General features: G+C 36.7%; 1 protein-coding gene across 4 annotated transcripts in view; it reads right to left on the bottom strand.

Annotated features, from left to right (window-relative positions):
* The window catches only part of LOC131436174 (zinc finger Ran-binding domain-containing protein 2), a 190,970-nt gene that overhangs the window by 134,534 nt on the left and 33,514 nt on the right, over positions 1-22,922 (bottom strand). For all 4 annotated transcript variants that reach the window (XM_058604716.1, XM_058604717.1, XM_058604720.1 and 1 more), the window contains exon 3: positions 6,261-6,633. In XM_058604716.1, the coding sequence (XP_058460699.1) occupies positions 6,261-6,633 (373 nt within the window). The remainder of the gene's footprint in view (positions 1-6,260; positions 6,634-22,922) is intronic.

Here is a 22,922-nt window from a genome sequence, read left to right as displayed (position 1 = left end):
AGACGACATACATCGTGTGGTGCTACACTGCAAGCATCACAAAGCTGTGGTGCTACACTGCAAGCATTACAAATTTGGTAAAGTTGTTGTTCCACCAGGTAGAAAATGCTTCAAAGGATGCGGAATAAAATTTTGAAAATGGTTTTGAAGCACCCTCCCAGGTTGAGTTATAAATGAGTTTATATATATATATATATATATATATATATATATATATATATATATATATATATATATATATATATATATATATATATATATATATATATATATATATATATATATATATATATATATATATATATATATATATATATATATATATATATATTGCGTACTCGACGAGCTGAGTCGAATGGTATATGACATTTCAAATCCTTCAATTTTCAACCCGTGCGGCTGAAATGTACATTTCGGTAACAACGTATAAAAATGCATCATGACCGGTTCTTATGTATGTTAGATAACATATTTATCACGTTTATCATTTGCTTCCGCAATTCTGTGATTTTTGTGTAGGTAATTTGTAAACCAACTTGTATTGTGTAATGGGAAAAAGGATCTTATATACTATCTAATACAGAGAGCATCGATTTTTGTCGAAATTATCTAATGGTTATATATTTGTGAGTCTGTGTAACTCATTTATAACTCAACCTGGGAGGGTGCTTCAAAACCATTTTAAAAATTTTATTCCGCATCCTTTGAAGCATTTTCTACCTGGTGGAACAACAACTTTACCAAATTGGTACTGCATAAATCATGGCTGGTCGGAAAATTTGTTTATAAATTAATAATTTGTTCTTTAGACAGAGCTTAGAATTTTTGTTTATAAGAGGATATAAACATTTAATATATTTATTACACTTTGTCTGGATTCTTTCAATGTGATCCTTGAAAGTGAGTTTTTGTCATACGTTAAACCTAAGTATTTTGATTGATCAGACCATGTCAATTTCAAGCCATTCAATTTGATAATGCGATTATTGTTTGGTTTAAGAAAAGAAACTCTTGGCTTATGAGGAAAGGTAATTAATTGCGGTTTTGCTACATATGGTGCTATTTTCCATTTTGACAGAAAATCACTGAAAATATTTAAGCTTCTTTTTTGGGCGACTGCAGATCACTCTTAGATTTCTACCTGTGGTTAACAGACGTGTGTCGTCACAAAATAGCGATTTCTGACAATCGACCTGTAGATTTGGAAGATCAGTGAAAATATTATACAAGAATGGAGCTACACTCGAACCCTGCGGAACACCTGCTCGTACGGGTAGCAATTTAGATTGATAATTCTGATAGCTAAGTACGACCAGTTAAATAATTTTGAATCATTTGAATCAAATAAACGGGAAACTAAAAGTAGGACATTTTTGCTATTAAACATTTGTGCCAAACACTGTCGAATGCTTTTTCTATGTCTCATTTATATGACACATCATTCTCAACAAGATAATTTTTTCAAAATGTTTACTGATACAATAAATTAAACTAATTGGTCGATAACTTAATGTTTCTGCTGGGTTTTTATCAGGTTTGTGGATGGGAATTACTTGAGCGTTTTTTCCATCTTTTAGGGAAGTAAGCTAATGTAAAACACTTGTTGAAAATTTTAATTAAGGGTCTCAAGGCAACATCTAGAAGGTTCTTGAATAAAAATATTAAAGATTCCATCATTACCAAAAGCCTTCATGTTTTTAGGTTTCCAAATAATGTACTTATTTTCATCAAAATTTGTCTCAGTAATGTCATCTTGTAACAACACTTGAGTTGAAATATGATCATATTTCAGTGAGACTTCATTTTCAATAGGACTCACAACGCATTCAGTAAAAAACATTCAAGCGAAGAGGTTGTGCTTCCATTATACTGGCTCGTGAGTTAACGGCTACAGGTAGTTAAAACTGCTGGTGCTAATCGCCAACGCAATATTCGGGGCGTTCCCCGACTGGAAAGCTAGCAACGAAGGCCATCCTGTTCATACGCACAGAGGTGTAGAGACACAGAGGTGCGAGTGCATAAAAATGACGAGTCACAGAAAAGCCATCGCATAAAGGTGCGAAGACGAAGGGGTGTAAAGGCACAGAGGTTCTAAAGCAATCCAGTGCTGATCTAACAGGTACCAGAATTTGTACGCTGCGTAGGATCTAAAGAGACGACATACATCGTGTGGTGCTACACTGCAAGCATCACATTTGATCGCCACCAAGAGCAATAGCACTGTACCTGGGGTCATGTACAGGCAGCACACCAAGTTTAGTGGTGATCACAACGACACTAGAGCAACTGAGATAGCAGAGAACGATACCAAAAGACTGCAAATTGGAAATCGTTGGATGAGCTTCACGTCGTTCTTTACGACAGATGAACAGAGACAAAAGCAACAAGGTAGATTTGATTTAATTTAATTTTTTATTTCTCTTGTAACTGAAATTTTACTATTTTTGGGATCCTTTCGGATTACGCACAAGCGGATAGAACGGTGTAGTCTCTTTGGTGGTCGTTTTATTACTGCTTTACATATGTATAAATTAACAGCCGATTGGCTGTTGTGTGGTATTGGTAGCACATAGCGATCGGTTGATCGGTTACTATGTACGTGTTCTATATACGATGGTGAGGTTAGGGTTACCAGGCGAGTTCGCCACAGTACTCCCCCCTTACTCATTCCAATAACGCTGAGGGATTTTTTCGTGCCGACCAGACTTTGTTCGGTAGAGAGATGCTTCGTTGTTATCCTGTATGTTAGGCTGTTTTGGTGCTAATTCATCCGCTTCGATGAAGGGAGCTTTCAGTCTGTCGACGGATATTGGGAAATTTTTTCCACGGATGTCGATGATGAACACTTTCTTTTTTCTGCGTAGTACTCGGAATGGTCCATCATAAGGCTGAGTTAAAGGTGGTTTGATTGATCCGTTTTTCACAAATACATGGCTGCAGGTGCTTAGTTCCTTTTGGATGAAAGGTGTTATCTTCGAATGGTTGCTTGTCGGAGTAGGTCGTAGTTTTGACATTCTGTTCTTCAGGTCGGTGATGAAATCTGGTGTAGATAGCTTGTTTTTCATTTCGGTGAAAAATTCTCCGGGTAGTCGAATGGTTGTTCCATAGGTTGCTTCAGCGGCTGAGGCTTTAAGATCTTCCTTGAGGGCAGCCCTCATTCCGAGGAGTACGAACGGCAACGATTCTGTCCATTTGTTGTTCTGGTGGCACATAATCGCGGCCTTGAGTTGTCGATGAGTTCGTTCAATTTTCCCGTTTGCTTGTGGATGGTATGGCGTAGCCTTCAGGTGAGTTATTCCCAATAATCTGGTTAATTCTCGGAAAAGTTCGGACTCGAACTGTCTTCCGAGATCGGTGGTTGTTGGAACTCCGAAGCGCGCAATCCAACTGCTAACGAATGTATGCGCGACTGTGGCTGCTGTCATGTTGTGGATATGAATCACTTCTGGCCAACGTGTGAATTTGTCGATCCGGTGTAGATATTTGTACGATGGGCGCCTTGTTGTGACGATGTACTTTTGACTTCTGGCAGGCGATGCAATGGGATACGAAAAGTTTGCAGTCTCGTCTCATGGATGGCCACACGTAGCGATCTATCACGAGGCGAGTAGTCGAGCGTACGACAGGATGGGATGCACTGTGAAGTTTTTTGATGATAATGGTTCGGAAATTCTTCGGAACGAATGGCCGGACTGCATTGCCTTCATTACCAAAGATGTATTGACAGGAGGGTTGGTCAGGAACGTTGTCAGTTCTGGATCATTCCTTTGTTGGTTGGCCATTGTCTCGAAATCAATTCAGCTGTGTTTCAAAGATCGACGAATCTAACATTGACAGCAAATGGAGAAAAACATCGATGAATGTTTCGATTTTGGTTTCAAATCGTATTTAGAAATTATCGTATATTCTCAGATCAATTTATGATTAGTCGATGAATTGTTAGTTTATCTTCAAAAGTGATGCAAATTTTACCACTTTCTATCTATATCCACTGAATAAATAAACATAAAAAGAGTTTCGCCCTTTTCCGATTTGTTTACTTTTATGCTTCCTGTGTGAATTATAAAGATACGCCCTTGCGCATTTTTCATGAAATTGGCTGGTTTTCGAGACTAAGACAAATCTGCGAGTAATTTTATCGTCTCATTTACTATTTCCAGTGGAAAAAGGCTCGGAAACCATCTGAAATAAAGAAAAAAAAAAGGTTTCGCCCTTCTTTACTAGCAATTGAAGTATCGTTCCGTTTGTTGTCATGGAACACGGAGGGCGAAACTCACGTAAACAAATGGAATGACAGTTTCGCCCTTTATAGTTCATTGTATTACAAAGATTGAGATTTTTGTAGAATCCGAATTTTTAGGCAAAATTGTAGGAATTTTAAGCTTTTATTAGTAGGTGAGAGAAACTCGATATGTTTACTTTTGTAAGATTCGCCCAACTTTGAAAAACAGCTGAATTGGTTCGTAGTTGCTCGTGATGGAATCGATTCGGCTCAGCATGTCGGCGACTTTGTTTGCTTCGCCGGGTACATGCCTGATGTCCGTGGTGTATTCGCTGATTAAGCTAAGGTGTCGTTGTTGGGTTGGGCTGGCTCGATCGGGCCGCTGGTAGAATGCTGTGGTGAGAGGCTTATGGTCAGTATAAATGCAGAAATCACGACCAGTGAGCTGATCCTTGAAATATTTCACTGCTTCGTAAATCGTAAATAACTCTCGGTCATATGTGCTTGCTTTCTGCTTGCTTTTGTATAACTTGCGGGAGAAATATGCAAGAGGTTGACGACTTTTCTCGGTGATTTGATGTAACATCCCGCCGATCGCGGTGCCAGATGCGTCGACTTCAAGTGCTAATTTTGCCTCCACGCAAGGGTGAGCGAGAAGGATTACATTTGCCATGTCTTGCTTACATTGTTAATTACATAAGAACCGGTCATGATGCATTTTTATACGTTGTTACCGAAATGTACATTTCAGCCGCACGGGTTGAAAATTGAAGGATTTGAAATGTCATATATCATTCGACTCAGCTCGTCGAGTACGCAATATATATATATATATATATATATATATATATATATATATATATATATATATATATATATATATATATATATATATATATATATATATATATATATATATATATATATATATATATATATATATATATATATATATATATATAGATATATACACACTGAGGTCTTTTTTTATGCGGTTTTTTTTATGCGAAGTTTCAGAGTTATGCGTTTTTTTATGCGAATTTTCTGAGTTATGCGGTTTTTTTATGTGGTACGTAAATTCGCATAAAAAAGACTTCAGTATATATATATATATATATATATATATATATATATATATATATATATATATATATATATATATATATATATATATATATATATATATATATATATATATATATATATATATATATATATATATATATATATATATATATATATATATATATATATATATATATATATATACATACATGTGTGTGTATGTATGTGAGTATGTGTGTATGTAACGTTTTTTTTTGTACTAACTTTTCTCGGAGATGACTGAACCGATTTTCACAAATTTTGATTCAAATGAAAGGTTTCTTGTGGTCAAAACAAAGCCCTGAAGCCGGATAAATGGGGTAAAATTGTGAAAATAAGTGCACCAACTTTTTTCGGAGATGGCTGAACCGATTTTCACAAACTTAGATTCAAATGAAGGCTCTTTAGGCCCCTCCTAAAAAAATCCTGAATTTCATTTAGTTCTTGTTTCCGGTTCCGGATTTATTGGTTTAAATGTGCAAAAAAATAAAATATGTTTTCTACCTTTTCTCATAGATGGCGCGACCGACTTTCACAAACTTAGGTTCAAATGAAAGGTCCTGCGCTCCCATACGCAATTCCTGAATTTCATCCGGATCCGGAAATATAGGATAAAATGTGTTTACACCATCACTGAAAAGGGCGAAAAATCGTAAAAAAATGTCTAAATCGACCTCAAATCTTCTCCAATTGATAGTTTTTATCAGTAGTTGGTTTTGGTCAAACAAAACGATTTCAGTTAAGAATCGAAAAAAATTATTTTGAAGAATACCACAGTACTATATATGATAGTATGATTGGTATGAGAAAGGCACCACTAGATGGATTAAATCAGGTTTTTGTTTATAAATTTAAATTTTTACGAGCTGAAAATTCATAAATTCTGACATACAGAACATGAACAAATACATTATGAAATATTTTAGTGACTCACCTGGGAGTTGTTGATCGGGACCGGGAATATGAGGACGATGACCTCGAGCTCGATGAATAGCTCCTTTTGGTGATAATTTTCTGTGTTCTTATAGCGGGTTCATCGCCTTCTATGTCGGAGCCCCATAAATCATATTTTGAAAGATCGCCGTTATCATCTTCATCTTCTTCTTCATCATCATCACCTTCATCCCGATTATTGGAAATGAATGATTTTTTTAATAATTTCTGTGAAACTACATCAGCATTTACGTTTCCAGATTCACCACCCAAGTGTCTCTTTTTTCTACGCCCAAATTCGTCGTATTCATCATCCGACTCCTTACGATTCTTGTACTCTACGATTCCTCGGTCGTTATAGCCACCTCCATAGCCTGAAATATAACCACGCATATTTTACTTATGAAATTTATGCAAATGATCTCAGTTTGGTGTATGAATATATGTACATGAAATATAACTTATAATTAGATGATTGAACAATGTTTAATAAGCCTGATGAGCTGGTAAGATATTTACCATACGGTGATCACGCTATGATAACTTCCGCAATACAATGCTTATCAAGTGACATTGTAAGCTTTCGCCGCTCAAGATCAATTGATATATTTTGTTAAAAAATATCATTCCACTACTATGAAATAATTTTATCATTTTTGATTTGAGGTTCATTTTCAAAATTTCACAACATGCGAATGTATAAAAAAAACTCGAGATATTAATTCTTTATAACTTTTTCTCTGTTTAAGTTTTTTTTAATTCTTTCACGAAACAATGGGAGATGATGAAAGATTTTTCTCAATATCACGTTTATTACGTAAGCGTTGTTTAAGTAGAGAAAAAATATGTCCAAACACAATGCAATAGGACAAATAATGTTGTTTACATCTAGTTTTATAAAGAGTTGGATGCAATTCAATTCGCAAAAGACAATAACAATGTGCACTATGTGGAGCACGAAAACATTTAGTACAACTTTCCAGTATATATAGAAGATAATGCTATAGAAGTGCATGTACATGATCTTCTTTCAAGTGTCATCGATCCTTATATTCGCAAAACTATGTCCCAATACCGAGAGATTCTCTCTGTCGAAAAAGAAAAGTGGAACAACTTTTTCCCCGGTATTTTAAATGGCGTACGTTTGTTATGCATGCGCTTGAAGAGGACTATACCTTCTTATGTGACGTTCGGTCAGGATACAAGAATACCGTGCAAATCACTTGTTACCTATGACAATCAGATGGCCACATGCCAATATCGCCTAAAAGCTGTTCAGTACGGTAAGCCATGTGATAAACTGGGCAAGGAGACAACTACGCCAAAGGACAACGGTGCTTCCTTCACACCAACTTCAAAAAACCCCAGTACATCGGAAACAGTCATCAACAACAATGAAGCATCCTCCTCAACGAAACCTATGGACGCAACACATTCAGAACTAGGTACACCAGCAGCAGCTAACAACGCACCCAGCACCTGGATAAATAAAAGTAACATCACTAATGATTCCACCAACAACAGTGACCCCAAACCAATGGATGGAAGGGAGGATAGCGATCATCTGTTCCCCTGAAACTCCAACAACTAGATCCAGACATAAGACAATTTTTTTTATTAATGTTAAACGGCCAAGTCGAGCTCAAGTGCATATGAGCCGAAATGCTATAAATGTTTACAAGAGTTATAAGAATTGTTCAACTGCTAAACATTGCGGATCTAAAGTGAAAATCGGGGCACCGTGTGCAGTGTAAAGTGTGTGTTAATGGCGAACATGACAACTTGTGCGTCTTTAGTGCAGAATCAAATTGCAAAAATTGTGTGAAATAATTTCCTATTCGTGAAAAATTGTGTGCTGAATTAGTGCTTGAATTGTGTTAAATACAGATAAGTAGTGTGTTCTGTGCATGCTTCTATTTGTATTGATAAAAGTATCGAAATTACCGTGCGACGTTCGCCCAAAGAAGCGGCGTCGTTCCGTAATTTATTGAATGATTATTGTATTGTTTTTGCACCGTTTTTTGTTCTGTGATTTGTTCTCCTCTTGTGTGTGTCGGGCCGCTTGGTTTGATCATGAAGCATGGTGGAATGCAAGAAGTGTGGGGAGAACATAGCCATATCAGATGTTGGAATTAAATGTTTGGTTTGTGAGAATGTATTTCACCAGCGCTGTTCTGGCCTTACCCGAGCTATTGCTAGTTGGGTAGCGGATTTACCGGCGCTATTGTTTAAATGTGCAGAATGCTTAGAAGGTAACGTTGTATCTAGTATTGTCGATAACGATGTTCATTCGTTCATTAGCGATATGAAGAAGGAGATGGAGAAACTAACATCCATTTCTGAATCGTTCGCTGGTTTGCGGGAGAGCATCGAAAAACAGATTAATGTCGCAATAGAGAGTGGAATCGAGAGACTGATCAGGTCTTCCAATTTGTGAAATAAATTTGTTTGCTGACGATACTGTTCTGTTCATTACAGCTAAGGATTTGGATGAAGCGGTTGCACATTTGAACGAGGACTTACATTCTCTGGCTCAGTGGTTGAAATTCAAGCAGTTAAAACTGAATGTCGCGAAAACTAAATATATGGTTATTTCTGCTTTAAGCACTGGACGTGAAGCCAACATTGAAATTGATGGAGAGATTATTGATCGCGTTAGAGAGTTGAGGTATCTTGGAGTCATAATTGATGAAAAGCTAACATTCAAATCTCACGTTAACAACATCATCAAGAAGGTTGCCAAAAAGTACGGTGTATTATGCCGTCTGAAAAATGATTTAACGACCAGTAGTAAAATTCTTCTGTATAAATCAATAATCTCTCCTCACATTGACTTCTGCTCATCGATTCTGTTCCTTGCTAACAACACGCAAATATTGAGACTCCAGCGATTGCAAAATAAGGTCATGCGATTGATTTTGAAATGTAATAGATATACTTCCTCTAATATTCTATTGAACGCATTACAATGGCTTTCAGTGAAACAGAGAGTATAATATTTAACAATGGTGTTCATTTTCAAAATCTTAAATGGAATGCTGCCTCGATATTTGTGTGATCGGATTGAAAGAGGAAGTGACTTGCATAGGTACAATACTAGAAATGCGTCTGATGCGAGAACACCAAGCTTTTTGTCAACCAGATCCCAGAACTCGTTAATGTACAAAGGGATTAGTTTTTTCAATTCGATGCCAGGACGAATTAATCGGGCTGCAACATTGAGGGAGTTCAAAAAATTGTGTATTTCACACATAAAATCTTTTTTGTAATTAGATCTTTAATGAATTAGTGCAATTTGATTTTTTTCGAAAACTGTGTAAAATGACGAAGATTGTATTTATTTTATTTTTGTTTTTTTTTTTCAAGTAAGACGCATTAGGTTGTTATGTTCTGTATGATGATGATGGATTTTTAATAATTTGTTTAGTTAAAAAAAAATGAGTTGTCTACAAAAGTATGAGCCTCGCGCGCGCAAAGCAGGTAGAGGCAATCTGGAAATTGAATATGACTGAAACTGGATATGTTCTCTTTTATTTTTGAGAGCTTTAGCATTCTACATGTCGAGATCGAATCTTAACTTTGTAAGATTTGATGAATTATTTATTGATTATATTTCGGAAATAATAGGGATCGGAAGTTGTTGATGGAATTGGGCTTGGCTCTGCTCATCCGCAGTCTCGTTACTCCATCGTAGCTGATGTGTGTAGCGATGAACTGGTCCGGCGGGAAGGGCCAGGTGAATTACTGTCTGATACAGACAAAGATATCGGGTTCGATTCCTGATTTGTTCAAGGATCTTCCCGGGTTGGAAATTTTCTTGAATGACCCTGGATAGTAAATCGGAAATATTTGAATGTTTTCTTGTTCTCAGTTGTACTTTAGAAGGAGAATCTATACCTGCTGGATTAACCAGATCGTTTTATATTTAGTTAACTGGTTAAAATATGTGATGCAATATTTATTATCATTTAGATAAATCGTCCAGCTCACACCTTTGTAGGGGTATGAGGCGGGACTATCATCATCATCATCATGTAAAGTTCGCACCAAACGAGGCAAATAGAACTATCATTTAGCTACTTTGCGCTACAGAAAAAGTAGCGTAGTATTCAATATTGAATAAAATTCCATGATTCTTTCCTTCTGAAAGCCAAAAATGAGTTCCGTATAGCATCTTTCAATATTGAATACTTCAACTTTACCGGGTCATAACTTTGTTGTTAGTCAACCGATTATAGAAATTTGTTCACCATTGGAAAGGTACTACTTCTAGAAATAAAATTTGTAGTACCTTTCCAATGGTTATTTGGCTGCTCGGCCATCCATGGAAGTTGACCATCAATGTCAACTTCCCTCTCTGAGCAGCCTAGATAGCCGTGTAGTGTCGGTAGCGGGTTCGTTGGTATAAATCCGCCAAACAGGTAAGCCGTGTGGCATCCGGCGGAATAATATTTTGACAAGAATTGATCCACTGGTTTCCTTTTCCATGTCGTAAAAGGCCACAAAAATAGGAACTCCTAAGTCAATGTGTATTTCCGTGCCGAAGACTGAATGGCTGCAGGAGGTTAAACAATGCAGTCGTGAACGGAATATCTTGGGGTTTTCCCTTAATGTGTTAGGCGAAGCTCTGGCACAGTGGACGACTTCTTTCTTCGCAACTCGTGGGATTTAAATGATTAAAACATTAAAAAAACCCTTACATGGTTCGCTGTAGGCGATTATAAGCCAATATATTTGGTTTCTTCTAGTTGTTGTACGATAAGTGCTGGAGATGGAGTGTTCATGACTCTAATTGATAATGGTTAAAGTGGCACAAATCAATCTCCAGCATAAACGTACAGTAACTATAAATCTATCCAGACTTCTGCAAGAAGGTAAAGCTTCTATAGCTATGGTTCAAGAGCCATACTTCCAAAAGGGAAACTTCTGGAAAATTGTTAAACCCAGTCTTTGTTGCCTTCAACAAGAACGGTATGACTAATCCACGTGAAATGCCTCGAGCATGCATACTTGCAAATAGTGCTCTCGATGTTTCTCTCATATCAGAACTCACAACTCGGGATATTTGCGCTGTCACAGTTGGTATAACTATTGATGGCACAGACAGAAAATATTTCTATGGTTCGGCATATTTACCGCATAATCAACCTTCACCAAGCGATGACTTCAAAAAGGTTGTATCATACTGCTGCAAGAGTGATTTACCACTTGTAATTGGCAGTGACATAAATGCTCACCATATCATTTGGGGCAGCACCGATATAAATTTGAGAGGTTCTGATATGATGGAATTTGTGAGCAGTACAAACCTGCACATAGTCAATGCAGGAAACCGTCCAACTTTTGCGAGATCTGGAAGAGAGGAGGTTTTGGACGTAACTCTCTGCTCTGATAGAATTGCGCATGAGTTGGTGAATTGGCTCGTCTCCGTTGAGCTCGAACCTTCGTTGTCTGATCATAAGTACTTCTTCTTTGATCATTCAAACGTTAAATTTGATATTATCACCAAGGATGGGAATAATCGTATCTATTTTCACTCGGCTAGCACTCATAGACACGTTTCTACCTGATGCGAGTCACTCGATTTTATTCGTGCATAAGTGTGCTTCTGCCGAACACCCGATTGCTTCAAGTAACACCCGATCGGCAAAGCGCAATAGATAATTCTCTCGCATTTATTCTCTCTTTCTTTCGTTATGGAGCGCTGCCATTTGAATTCTGCTTAGTACATGTTCGGTTTTAATCCGAACCAATGATGAGTTAACTCGCTCGGCAATCCGAATATTTGCAAGTATTTTGAATCGTGATTCAAGACGATCCATTCTTTTAACGCTCTGGAGTATAATGAAGGCAGGCGCAAAATAATCGTATCCGTGGGGTGATTTCACGAGCCGACGGGAAGTTTAAAAGCATTTTTGATTCATGCTGCAAACATGTGAAAAAAGTTGTTATTTTCTAAATTAAAACGACATTATTTGCAGTTTTCACGATGTTGTTTCTAGTGGCCCGCTCACCTAGAAAATTTATGATACCGTATTTTCAGGTGATTGTAGTATCTCGATTTGCTATATTTCAGTAGAGGCTTGACAGTTGCCGAAAGGAACTAACATTTTCAACTGAAAACCTATTTTCTATGCACATTATATTTTCACATATATCTTTACTTTTCGATCCAGAATCGATAACATATGACAAACGGCTCTCCTCATCAAAATCGAATGTTTTGGAATACAGCTCTCAACGAGCCCATAAGAGTTTTTGATTTTTAGTAGCACTATCTAACCTTATATTATAGCTTCGTGTAGGTTTTTTTGGGGCTGGAAAAGTGCTTATACAAGTCATACACAAATGTTTATACAAGTCATACAATTGCTGCAAAATCCGACTTTCAAACGGATCCTCGGAGTCCCATTTTTCAGAAATGGTTGAACCGATTTCCGCAAGCATCCCGTTTGAAAGCTACTGACAGATATTGAGTGGGGGTAATATAAACATAACACATATCGAAAAAAAATAGAAATAATTCTTTATAATAACGCATGCGCTATCCAAAATAATAAACATTTCAACTGTTGTTGTTTACAAATCAGCGGAAACATTCTGGTAACAATATTTTCCTTGTATCTAAAACCCTGAATCGTGATTTTTTAATAGTCTAAAATTATTAATATAATCGCTTGGTGTATGTTAGTCCCATCAGCACCCAATAAATTAAAATTCGATGAACGTAGAGTAGTTCCCAATTTTCGTCTAATATGTCAATTATGGTGTTGTTTGAGTGGAACTAAATTTGTCCTCTGGGGTATCAGAGGAGGAATCACGTACGGTGATCAAGCGGTGATCACCAGAAATTTAGAAATCACAGAAGGTGATCGTGTATCACCAGTCTGTTGATTGGGTAATGGGGTAATAATTTTTTTATAATATGACTAAGGAAATAAAGTTTTCCAACCAAACTTTTTCCTATTCAAACTAATTTATTTCAGTGTCTTTTTATCGAAAACTTCGAAAACTAAACTGAATAGAATGTCGTAATCGTTCAAGAATTCAATGAAACTCAAAAAAGTATCAGTACTTGACAAGAAGTGATGTGATGTGATGTGATGTGATGTGAAGTGAAGCCACCATCAGTTCAAGGACTTGCCAGTGGATGCGGGTAGACTTACAGTAGCCCCGATATGACTCATCCACTCACCTTCTTACTATAGCTGTTACCGAAAAGCGAACAAAAAGGGTTGGGCGGATACGTAAGTAGAGTCACTTACTCGTATTCCGCGGGAATAAAAGATGCTCTTCCAACCATAATATCCAGTGCATGGATGAAGCATATCGCTATACATGCTTGAACCCGCCTGATGGTTTGTTTGAGAAGGGCGCGTCAGACTCATTTCAAACCTTCAGAAGGAAACAAGTTTCCTTCAAGTGACTTGGGCTGGCTATCCACAATCCCTCGTCCAGTCATCAATTCGTCCGATGCCCTGATGCTCCCTCCCCTTTACGCCTCCGTGCAAAATGTTTTATATTGATGAATACAATGAAACATAGTGTAATGAAATTAATATAACATAAAATGATATAATAGATTACAAAACAATATAATATAACATAATATAATATAATATATTTTAATTTAATATAATATAATACAATGATATAAAATAACAGTTAATGTAGTGTCAGTTATGCTCTTATCTTCGCAATACTGCAGGAAGTAGAATATTTCTCTTCTAATAATAATAATAATATCCACATCTATAAAAATAATATATGTTATTATTATTGATGACAAATTAATAATAATAACAATAAATATAATAATGAAAATAACAATATAATATAGTACAATGAATTATATAATAAATAATAGAATAAATAAAATGATATGTTGCGATATGCTATGATATTATATTACTTGAATTTATATGTCATTTCTCATCCTCTCATTCTGCCATCAACGCATTCCATCGACCATCTGTCACCACAGACACACGTGTAGGCATAAAGCTCAGCTTGTGACGACCTTGATATTTAGTTGAAAGTTACTTTAAAAATGATAACTTATAAGGAAAACAAATTTATATTTTGCGCAGAGGTACGTAGTACTACTAATAATAAACCCTATAATATAATATAATATAATACAACATAATGCAATACAATATAACACAATACAATAGAATACAATATAATATAATATTATATAATATAATAAAATATAATACAATATAATACAATATAATATGATATAATGCAATGCAGTATAATACCATACAACATAGTATATAATAACATAAAATAGTGTAAGACGATAATATATGAAATAATATGCTATGATACAATATAACAGGTAATATCGCAGTGTAAGTTACGCTCTTCTAATAAAAATAATAATAATAATACATGATGTAATAAACAACACAATTATATGTTGTAATATACTATGATAAACACTGCACTTTAGGATGGGCTTCAACCTACAAGCCATTTCGCACCCTCTCATTCTGCTACTAACGCAGAAGGCGATAGCACCCAGTCGACGCCGTTCTATTGACCAAATGTCATCATAGACGCTCGGGGAGGCATGAGATAGGGACTTGTGAGGACTTAGTTATCTCACCATTTGACGACCAGTACTTGACAAGAAGTGATGATCCATAAACTCGAACGTGATAATATTATCATAATCATTCAAAAACATTCTCACTATTATCAGTCATGCAGAGATTCTCACTGAAAATGCTGATATTCAATATGGTGAGTAATGTATTGACAATCAATTTAAATCTGATCTTAATATGCCACTCTTTGATTAAAAACAATTATAATGACAATAATATAACTTCAATCACGAAGCATGTTTCATGCAGAGTAAATTGCAGGTACATTTTTCATGCAGGTTTAAAAAAATATGTCACTATTGCTTGCATTTCATACACCGAAGTAACAGGAGCGGAGAACTTGGCTAGAGCGAACACAAACAAGCGCTCAAACCAGCCCGGTGGAAGAGTGCTGTAGCAAGTGTTATCGTAGCCAACAGGCTTCTCAGTAGAGGGCTGGTTCAAGTGCTGCGCACAAATATTTGCTAAATAGCGTTTAATAAGGGTAATAAAGTTACTTAGACCATGAGATTTAATCAACCCTAGAATTAAAATAAAGTCCTTTGTCTCTATAATCAATATTCAGAATGTATTGTTTTTTCGCTGTATCCTATTGCGCATATTGCTATTGCGTACTGGACTTCCGACATCTGAATATCATCATCTGCTAGTGCAAATCGCTGCATGGCTGATAATAGTGAGAATGAATTCATAATCATGTGTGTATTTAAATAATATTACTGTAGTGATATTGAAAGGAAAGAAATTTCCCCATACTTAGCGGAGGTGGACTAGGTGATAATTGGGTGATCAGCACCCAATATCAATCTCAGAAAATCAAAAAAAAATTCGTTAACATTATAATGCAAACACTGGTGGTATGAAGATTTTTCGAAGGAAGGTTTTCCCAGTGTCACTTGTTTGATCTTCCTGAAAAGAGTCAGAATATGCATTGATTGATATGATTAACAGAAATGCATAAACTGTTGCTTGAGAAGATTGAGCAAGCAACAAAGGGAACAACTGCGTTGGAATATTATGCCTATTGAGAGGTTTTACATGAAGATACAGTTATGATTATGTCCAGATTTCCGAAACAAACTTATATGAAATGCACCATCACACCACTAGGTGGACCGAATCAGCATGCCTTGCAATAACGCGGATTATCTGAAACCTAATGCATAAGCGCACTGGCCGTTTCAACAGATTGCTGGAATCATTCGAACTGTTCAATTACAATGATGAAGCTCTACTTTACTTAAAAATCATTCCGAAGTGAAGTCGATGATCGGCGGACAAATTTGTTATAGTTGGAACTAATTGATTTCCTCATTCGTCAACTAACAATCTCATCTTATTTGTCTTAAAAGACCTAATTAACTCTGACTAGAATAGCATATCAAACTTGTAACATGTCAACATAACTGGCAATGTAACGATCATCATAATGCACATTGCCCTTCAAGCAAAAACTTATATTCAGCCGACCGAACTCATCATGCAATCTTGCCATAGCCAGTTTTTTTTCCACCCTACCCTACAACAGATCGTTTCGATCTAACTCCTGCTGAATATATCCAGTCACACTTGTCAATCGTTCGGATTTTCGATTGCACACGAACAGTTGGCTCATTTTTACGAACGAACATAATCGCTTCCGATGATGTTCGCTGGCACTCTTTAACTCATGCATTGGCAATTGGGTTCGTGTTTCAAAATTTTGCGATTTTCAATTCTCTCATTCTCCGCCATCGCACGCAGTATGATACCGAACGAGTTTGAGTGACTCTGTTATGTATTATTGAGTACGCAATGGAACGATGATGCATAGTGAAAGATGATTGTGTGTATTCAGGGTGATGATTGATTTTTTCCGTCCTTGATTATCATATATCGTAATCCCAAATCTACAAACTGGGACCTCTATGAAGAGGGCTTGGTGACTACATTTTACGGATACCATCCAACAATTGAAACCCCAATTGATTTGGAAAATGTTGTCGACGAGACAAACTCACTCATAGTTGCAGCATATGAAGAGGCTTGTCCACTTAGTATTGTGCGAGCTACTAGAGGAACTCCTTGGCGGAATGCTGAACTTGCTAGACTGAAGAAACTATGCAGAAGAGCTTGGAACCACCGACGCAGAGATGGGTCAGAGGCATTCGTGTCGGTTCGAAGGGCTTACAAAAATGCTCTTCGATCGTCTGAGCGAAGTAGTTGGAAAAGCCTCTGCACAAATGTCTCTAGTCTCAACGAGGCTAGCAGATTAAATAAGTTACTTTCGAAGTCTAAGGACTTTAATGTCAGTTTCATAAGAACTTCAGATGATGAACACTTTTCTGATGAAGGTGATGTACTTTACTATCTTTTTAACACTCACTTTCCAGGATGTATGGATCTATCACCGACAGCTCTTCCCGAGACTTTTTCAGATAGTTACGATTCTTGGGCCTTTGCTCGAAGCGTTGTGACGATTGAATCGGTCAAATGGGCAGTTGAGAGTTTTGCTCCGTACAAGTCTCCTGGAAAGGATGGAGTTTTCCCAGTGTTACTGCAGAAAGGGTATGAACATTTCAAACATGTTTTGAAGAAAATACTTACTTCGCGACACTTATGAGGAAGCGAAGAGTTTCAGGCCTATCAATCTTAGCTCATTTCATCTTAAAACAGTAGAACGCATAGTCGATCCCTATACCAGGAATGTTAGTCTGGGCGTGCATCCGCTACATGGAATGCAACATACTTACCAGCGTGGAAAGTCCACTACAACCCTGTTACATGATGTTGTGTACAACATTGAAAAAGCTTTCTCACAAAAGCAATCTTGCTTGGGAGTTTTCCTAGATATTGAAGGTGCCTTTGATAACGTATCTTTCAATTCAATTCTGGAAGCAGCCCGTGGTCATGGCATATCTTCAAGTATCACAAACTGGATACACGCAATGCTTAGCAATCGACTTCTTTGTTCATCGCTTCGGCAAGCAGAGATTAGAAAGCTGAGTGTCTGTGGGTGTCCTCAAGGTGGTGTACTATCCCCAGTTTTATGGAACCTAGTCGCTGATGGTTTGTTAAGGAAATTTAATAACCTTGGATTTCCGACTTATGGTTTTGCCGACGATTATCATATATTGATGACCGGTATAAGCATTAACACTCTCTTTGATTTAATGCAGCAAGCCCTGCGATCTGTTGAACAACGGTGTTGTCAGGTTGGATTATCTGTAAATTCGGACAAAACATCAACTGTGCTTTTCACTCATCGTAGGATAATCACAGGAGCTCGCCCGTTACAGTTCTACGGTTCCGAGGTCACTGTGGTCGATCAAGTTAAATATGTCGAGGTTATTCTTGACTCAAAACTGAATTGCATTTGAGCCAATTTGTTCTGATTCCTGATTACCGAGCCATAACTTTGTTGTTAGTCAACCGATTATAGAAATTTGTTCACCATTGGAAAGGTACTACTTCTAGAAATAAAATGCACTGAAAAAAACGTACTTAATCCACCTAGCAGTGAGATGATACCTTTTTTTTAATCAATCTGCATGTGTTTTTTGCATGAATATTCTTCGGTGTTTCAGTTTTCATGACAATATTTCAATGTGCGTAATGTACGTAAACTCTGTAATGTCGAAACTGCAAATCGGATCGAATTTGAATCTAAAAGTGGGACAATCGATTAAACATTCCATGAGATGTCGAAGTTAGCTCCACTTTGTAACTAATGGCCGGCTAGCCTCGTCACGAGACCCTTCTCGTTATCACAGGGTCGGCAACCGCGATAGGGAAACTTACGAAGAGACACTCCAATCTCAACTTGGCCACGACTCGACAGCAATCGTACGGGGCACGCAAGAAATGTGGCAACAGGACAATATTACGTACCGTTAAATTTAAGAATTTATTCAGGATATATGAAGCAATTAAAGAAATAAAGAAATTATAAAAACTTGACTCACTGGTCGTCGCGTCGATGATGGCGGATTCCTCGTGATGATGTCGAAGAGGCTCAATGGCTGCCGACTACCTCTGGTCGGACTCCTCGTGGTTTTTCACCTAGCACTATCTCCGATGGAAACGATCGCGGATGGAGCGACTCACTTTAGAGCGGGTTTCACTATTGGCACGGATTATAAATCTCGCTTTTCCGCACTTTTAATTCCGTACTTCCCGGCGTTAACACAGGCACTTTTATCGCGAGGTTTTATCGGATACCCGTCTCGGGGTGACGCTTCTGTACACCCAATCTTATTTCGCACTTCCGAGCTTTATTTTTTTCTCACCGGACAGAACGATGGCACTTACGAGGTGTTATTTAATTTGAGATCACTAACGATCGATCTCCGCGAACAATCTCCCACTTAATTTTTCAAATAAACGACGCCTTTAGCGGTCGGACTTTTAGGCTTTCACACTGAATTGACTTACTTTCAAGTGGTCTCCAGGAAAAAACAGGACGCGAATTAGGCAGAACAGGGCTTTTATAGCCAGTGAGTTTGCCCTTCGGATGTTGGGCCGACACAATAGCCCTCGCTCGGCAAACAATATTTGATTCTTCGGCAGATCATGCGATCATCCGAATTGCCGCTCGGTCGTGTATTTCGGCCCGCATATCGTACAGGTTGGAATCTTCGATGTTCTCAATACGCCTCAAACCAGAGAGTCCCCTACCGTCCCTAATCTTACAGCTTCGAATTTCGAAGTTAGTTACTCACCTAACTAGCTCCTGATTGGCTGTTGGTATTAGCAAATGGTCCCACTTGACGACACATGGTATATTTTTGCCGCTCTGCTTGCATTCAAGATTGTTCTCTTTTTCTCGAACTAGCATGATAACGAAATACTAATACCAACGCCGTATGCTTTCGATCGTATGAATGGTCTCACTAGACGGTACAACAGTTCTTTTTACCGTTTTGTCTGCAATTTGGATCTATTGTTATTTTTTCCAAATGCGACGCTACGACGACTTACACGTTCTCGAGCAGATATCAAAATTTAATTCAAAATAGATTGATACTTTGTCTTGAATTTTATCTTTATATAAAACTAACTTTTTCTTGTGTGAAATTTACATTTACCAACAATAATTTTGTTTAGCAAAACTGACACCCGGTCAATTGCTATAGGGTGGAACCTTGCCAAAGGTTACAACTTTAGAGTTCACGGCAATTTAAGGTACTTCCAGAGCCGATATTCAGGATCCAGCATAACCCAAACCATATGACGAATAAATTGCAATATTTTTGAGTCCAACTTTAAAGCTTTTCGGGATTGTCATCTTCTATATCGCTTTGAATTTTAAAATTCATCATCCTACAATTCCAGGATTCGAAGTCAGAATTGGATAAAATTGGATTTATTTTAATTTGAACTTTTGTTTCTGAAATTCGATTTGGCTTTTTTTGAGAAAACGATTGAGCTTAGACAAACGATTCGATACTGGAACCGGAATTCGAAAATCGGTGTAGCCGAAGTCAGACAAATTCACCTGAGTAGCTGTATAGTTTACATTTGTTTCAAAATATTTGAAAATCAATGTAGACATTTTCGCGGAATCGTAAGGCGAATTAAATTTTTGGGTGCCTTCCGAAACGAAAACTGAATACAACCAAAAATGAAATAAGTTTATTTGGTTATCGACTATCCAAATCTGCTAACCCAATAAACCTGATTAATTTATGTGAAAAAGACATTTTTATACTAATCACCCTGTATCTCCGAAACCGAAAGTTGGATTTGACTGAAAAACAAGATGTTTTATAGAATCTTAAAACTTTTCATCTGAATCTTAGATGATTCTTAGATTTCATTTGAATCTTAGATCGGTTCAGCCATCTACGATGAAAATTAGTTACACAGTTTTAATTTCGTTTCACATATCATCCTGTAGTTCCGGAATAAGAGGTCGCAACCAAACATAATTCAGGAACCTTGTTTGGGAGAAACCAAAAAAAAAATTGAGTGAAATTATTTGTCACACGCATTTGCTAATCTCGACGAACTGATTCGAATGGTATATGGGTGTTATGCTCTTCCAGAATTTATTGCTGTAAGTAGTTTAAATGAATATAATTATGGAATTGCTTTCAATTCGAAAATGCTGCCATCATCTAGTTTATTTATGTCATATTCGAACAATTATGTTGCCAAAAACGAACCGTGCTAAAATCAGTCCGAGGTAAAATATCATGCTGTACACAGTCTTTTGGGTACTTAGAAACAAATCTATGTAACAGTATAAAAAATCGTGTTTTACACTCAAAAAAATCCACACGTTAACCTTAAGTGAAAAAACACGTAGATTCCCAAAATTGCTTTGTCATCGGAGTTTACGTGATCTTCTTAACAACCATCGGATCATGATTGAATATGAAATGAATCATATGTCAGCATTATTGCTGTTGTCACATATATTTTATGTGTCGCGTACATACTTGAATTCATTTTGTCATGTTCATTCGGTGCTCGCAATATGGCGTCTATTGAAAAACTTCGATCAACATAGGCCAAATCCTTTTTGGCCCTTCTACGGTATTTATCACAATGATTTTAGGGTAAACAATTGCTCATTGATTTTATCGACAGCTAATTTTTATTATACTTTCAGATCTAATATTAGTACCGAGCAGAATAATTTATAAGCAAATGTACCATTTTTTGAGTTTACTGAATGGCTCGACGAAACCAACCTTCAACAATTTATTTGCATGACCCATTGGTATTACGCGAACTCTGTGCATCAAAAATACGAGACTGAAACACAATTCAATTTTGTTTTTTTTTTGTACAGTGGAGTCCAAAAGGCAAAACCTCTAAATTGTTTTCCAGCACATCAATCTTCTGAAAGTGGATCAACAAAATCACATCCTGAACTATTAGTTCCAGCTGAATGCATTCCTTAAAGGAAACAACGTTTGCTTCAGTTTAGCTGCTTAGAAGGGATTTTCACCAGTGATTCAACAGAAACGAAATTTTATGTAATTTAAAAGTAAAATTTTCAGAATGTCTGCGTTCAAACAAAATTTATCGCAATGTTTTGTCCAATAGACTATGTAATTTATTAGTTTTTAGTACCAACATACACAATTAGGATTTAATATAGACTATTAAGTGAAATTTTGGTAAAAAGTAAATTCAGATGAAATTAATTTCACAGTACAATTTAAATGAGCTTCGTATAAATTTCACAAAAACATTATATAGAATCAACGAAAATAGTCACATAGATATTACGTGATACAAAGGTGAACTAAGAGTTCATGAGTTCATTCTGTGCTATCTATACATCACATAATTATTACAAGAAAAGTTCTATGGATAAAAATCACATACGTTTTCACGTAGCATTAACGTGAAGATTTTTCTGAGTGTATGTTACTCCCAAGTATTTCTTTGCCAGACAGCGCTCAAAACTTCTACTGCTGGAATAGGGGAAAAAGTCGCTTACACAAAAATTCCGATATCTCCGTTAAAAATGGACGGATTTTAACAATCTATGGCTTGTTGGATAGGTATTACCGTGCGGAATCTAAGTATGAAAATATATTCTGTTTTCAAGGTCAATTGTGACAGATACTGTCAAAAACTGAAAATTTTGACATAAAACTTCGTATAACTCAAAAAGTCGGTCCAGCCATCTCTGAGATCTCGACCTCTTAGTTGACAACACACACACACACAGACACACACATACACACACACACACACACACACACACACACACACACACACACACACACGGACATTTGCTCAGTTCGTCGAGCTGAATCGATTGGTATATGACATTCGGCCCTCCGGGCCTCGGAAAATTTTTCTAAAGTTTGAGCGAATTCTATACCTATGACATGTACATTTTTTTGATTCAAAGTATTGGAATCATTACCAGAAACAATGTATTGATGACCAAAATTATATATCCGTTCAAAGAATCTCAAGAAATTTGTACAAAAACAGAGAATTTCAATTATTGGTAAAAGAAACCAACTACAATTTAAAAAAATTATTGTTTGATTTTCGTTTTACAAGCAATTAAGAACAAAAATATATATCTTAAATTT

Source organism: Malaya genurostris, chromosome 3 (assembly GCF_030247185.1).
Source record: "Malaya genurostris strain Urasoe2022 chromosome 3, Malgen_1.1, whole genome shotgun sequence".
Classification (NCBI taxonomy): domain Eukaryota; kingdom Metazoa; phylum Arthropoda; class Insecta; order Diptera; family Culicidae; genus Malaya; species Malaya genurostris.
The sequence above is the reverse complement of the archived record's forward strand: the minus strand, read 5'-3'. Positions and strand labels throughout refer to the sequence as shown.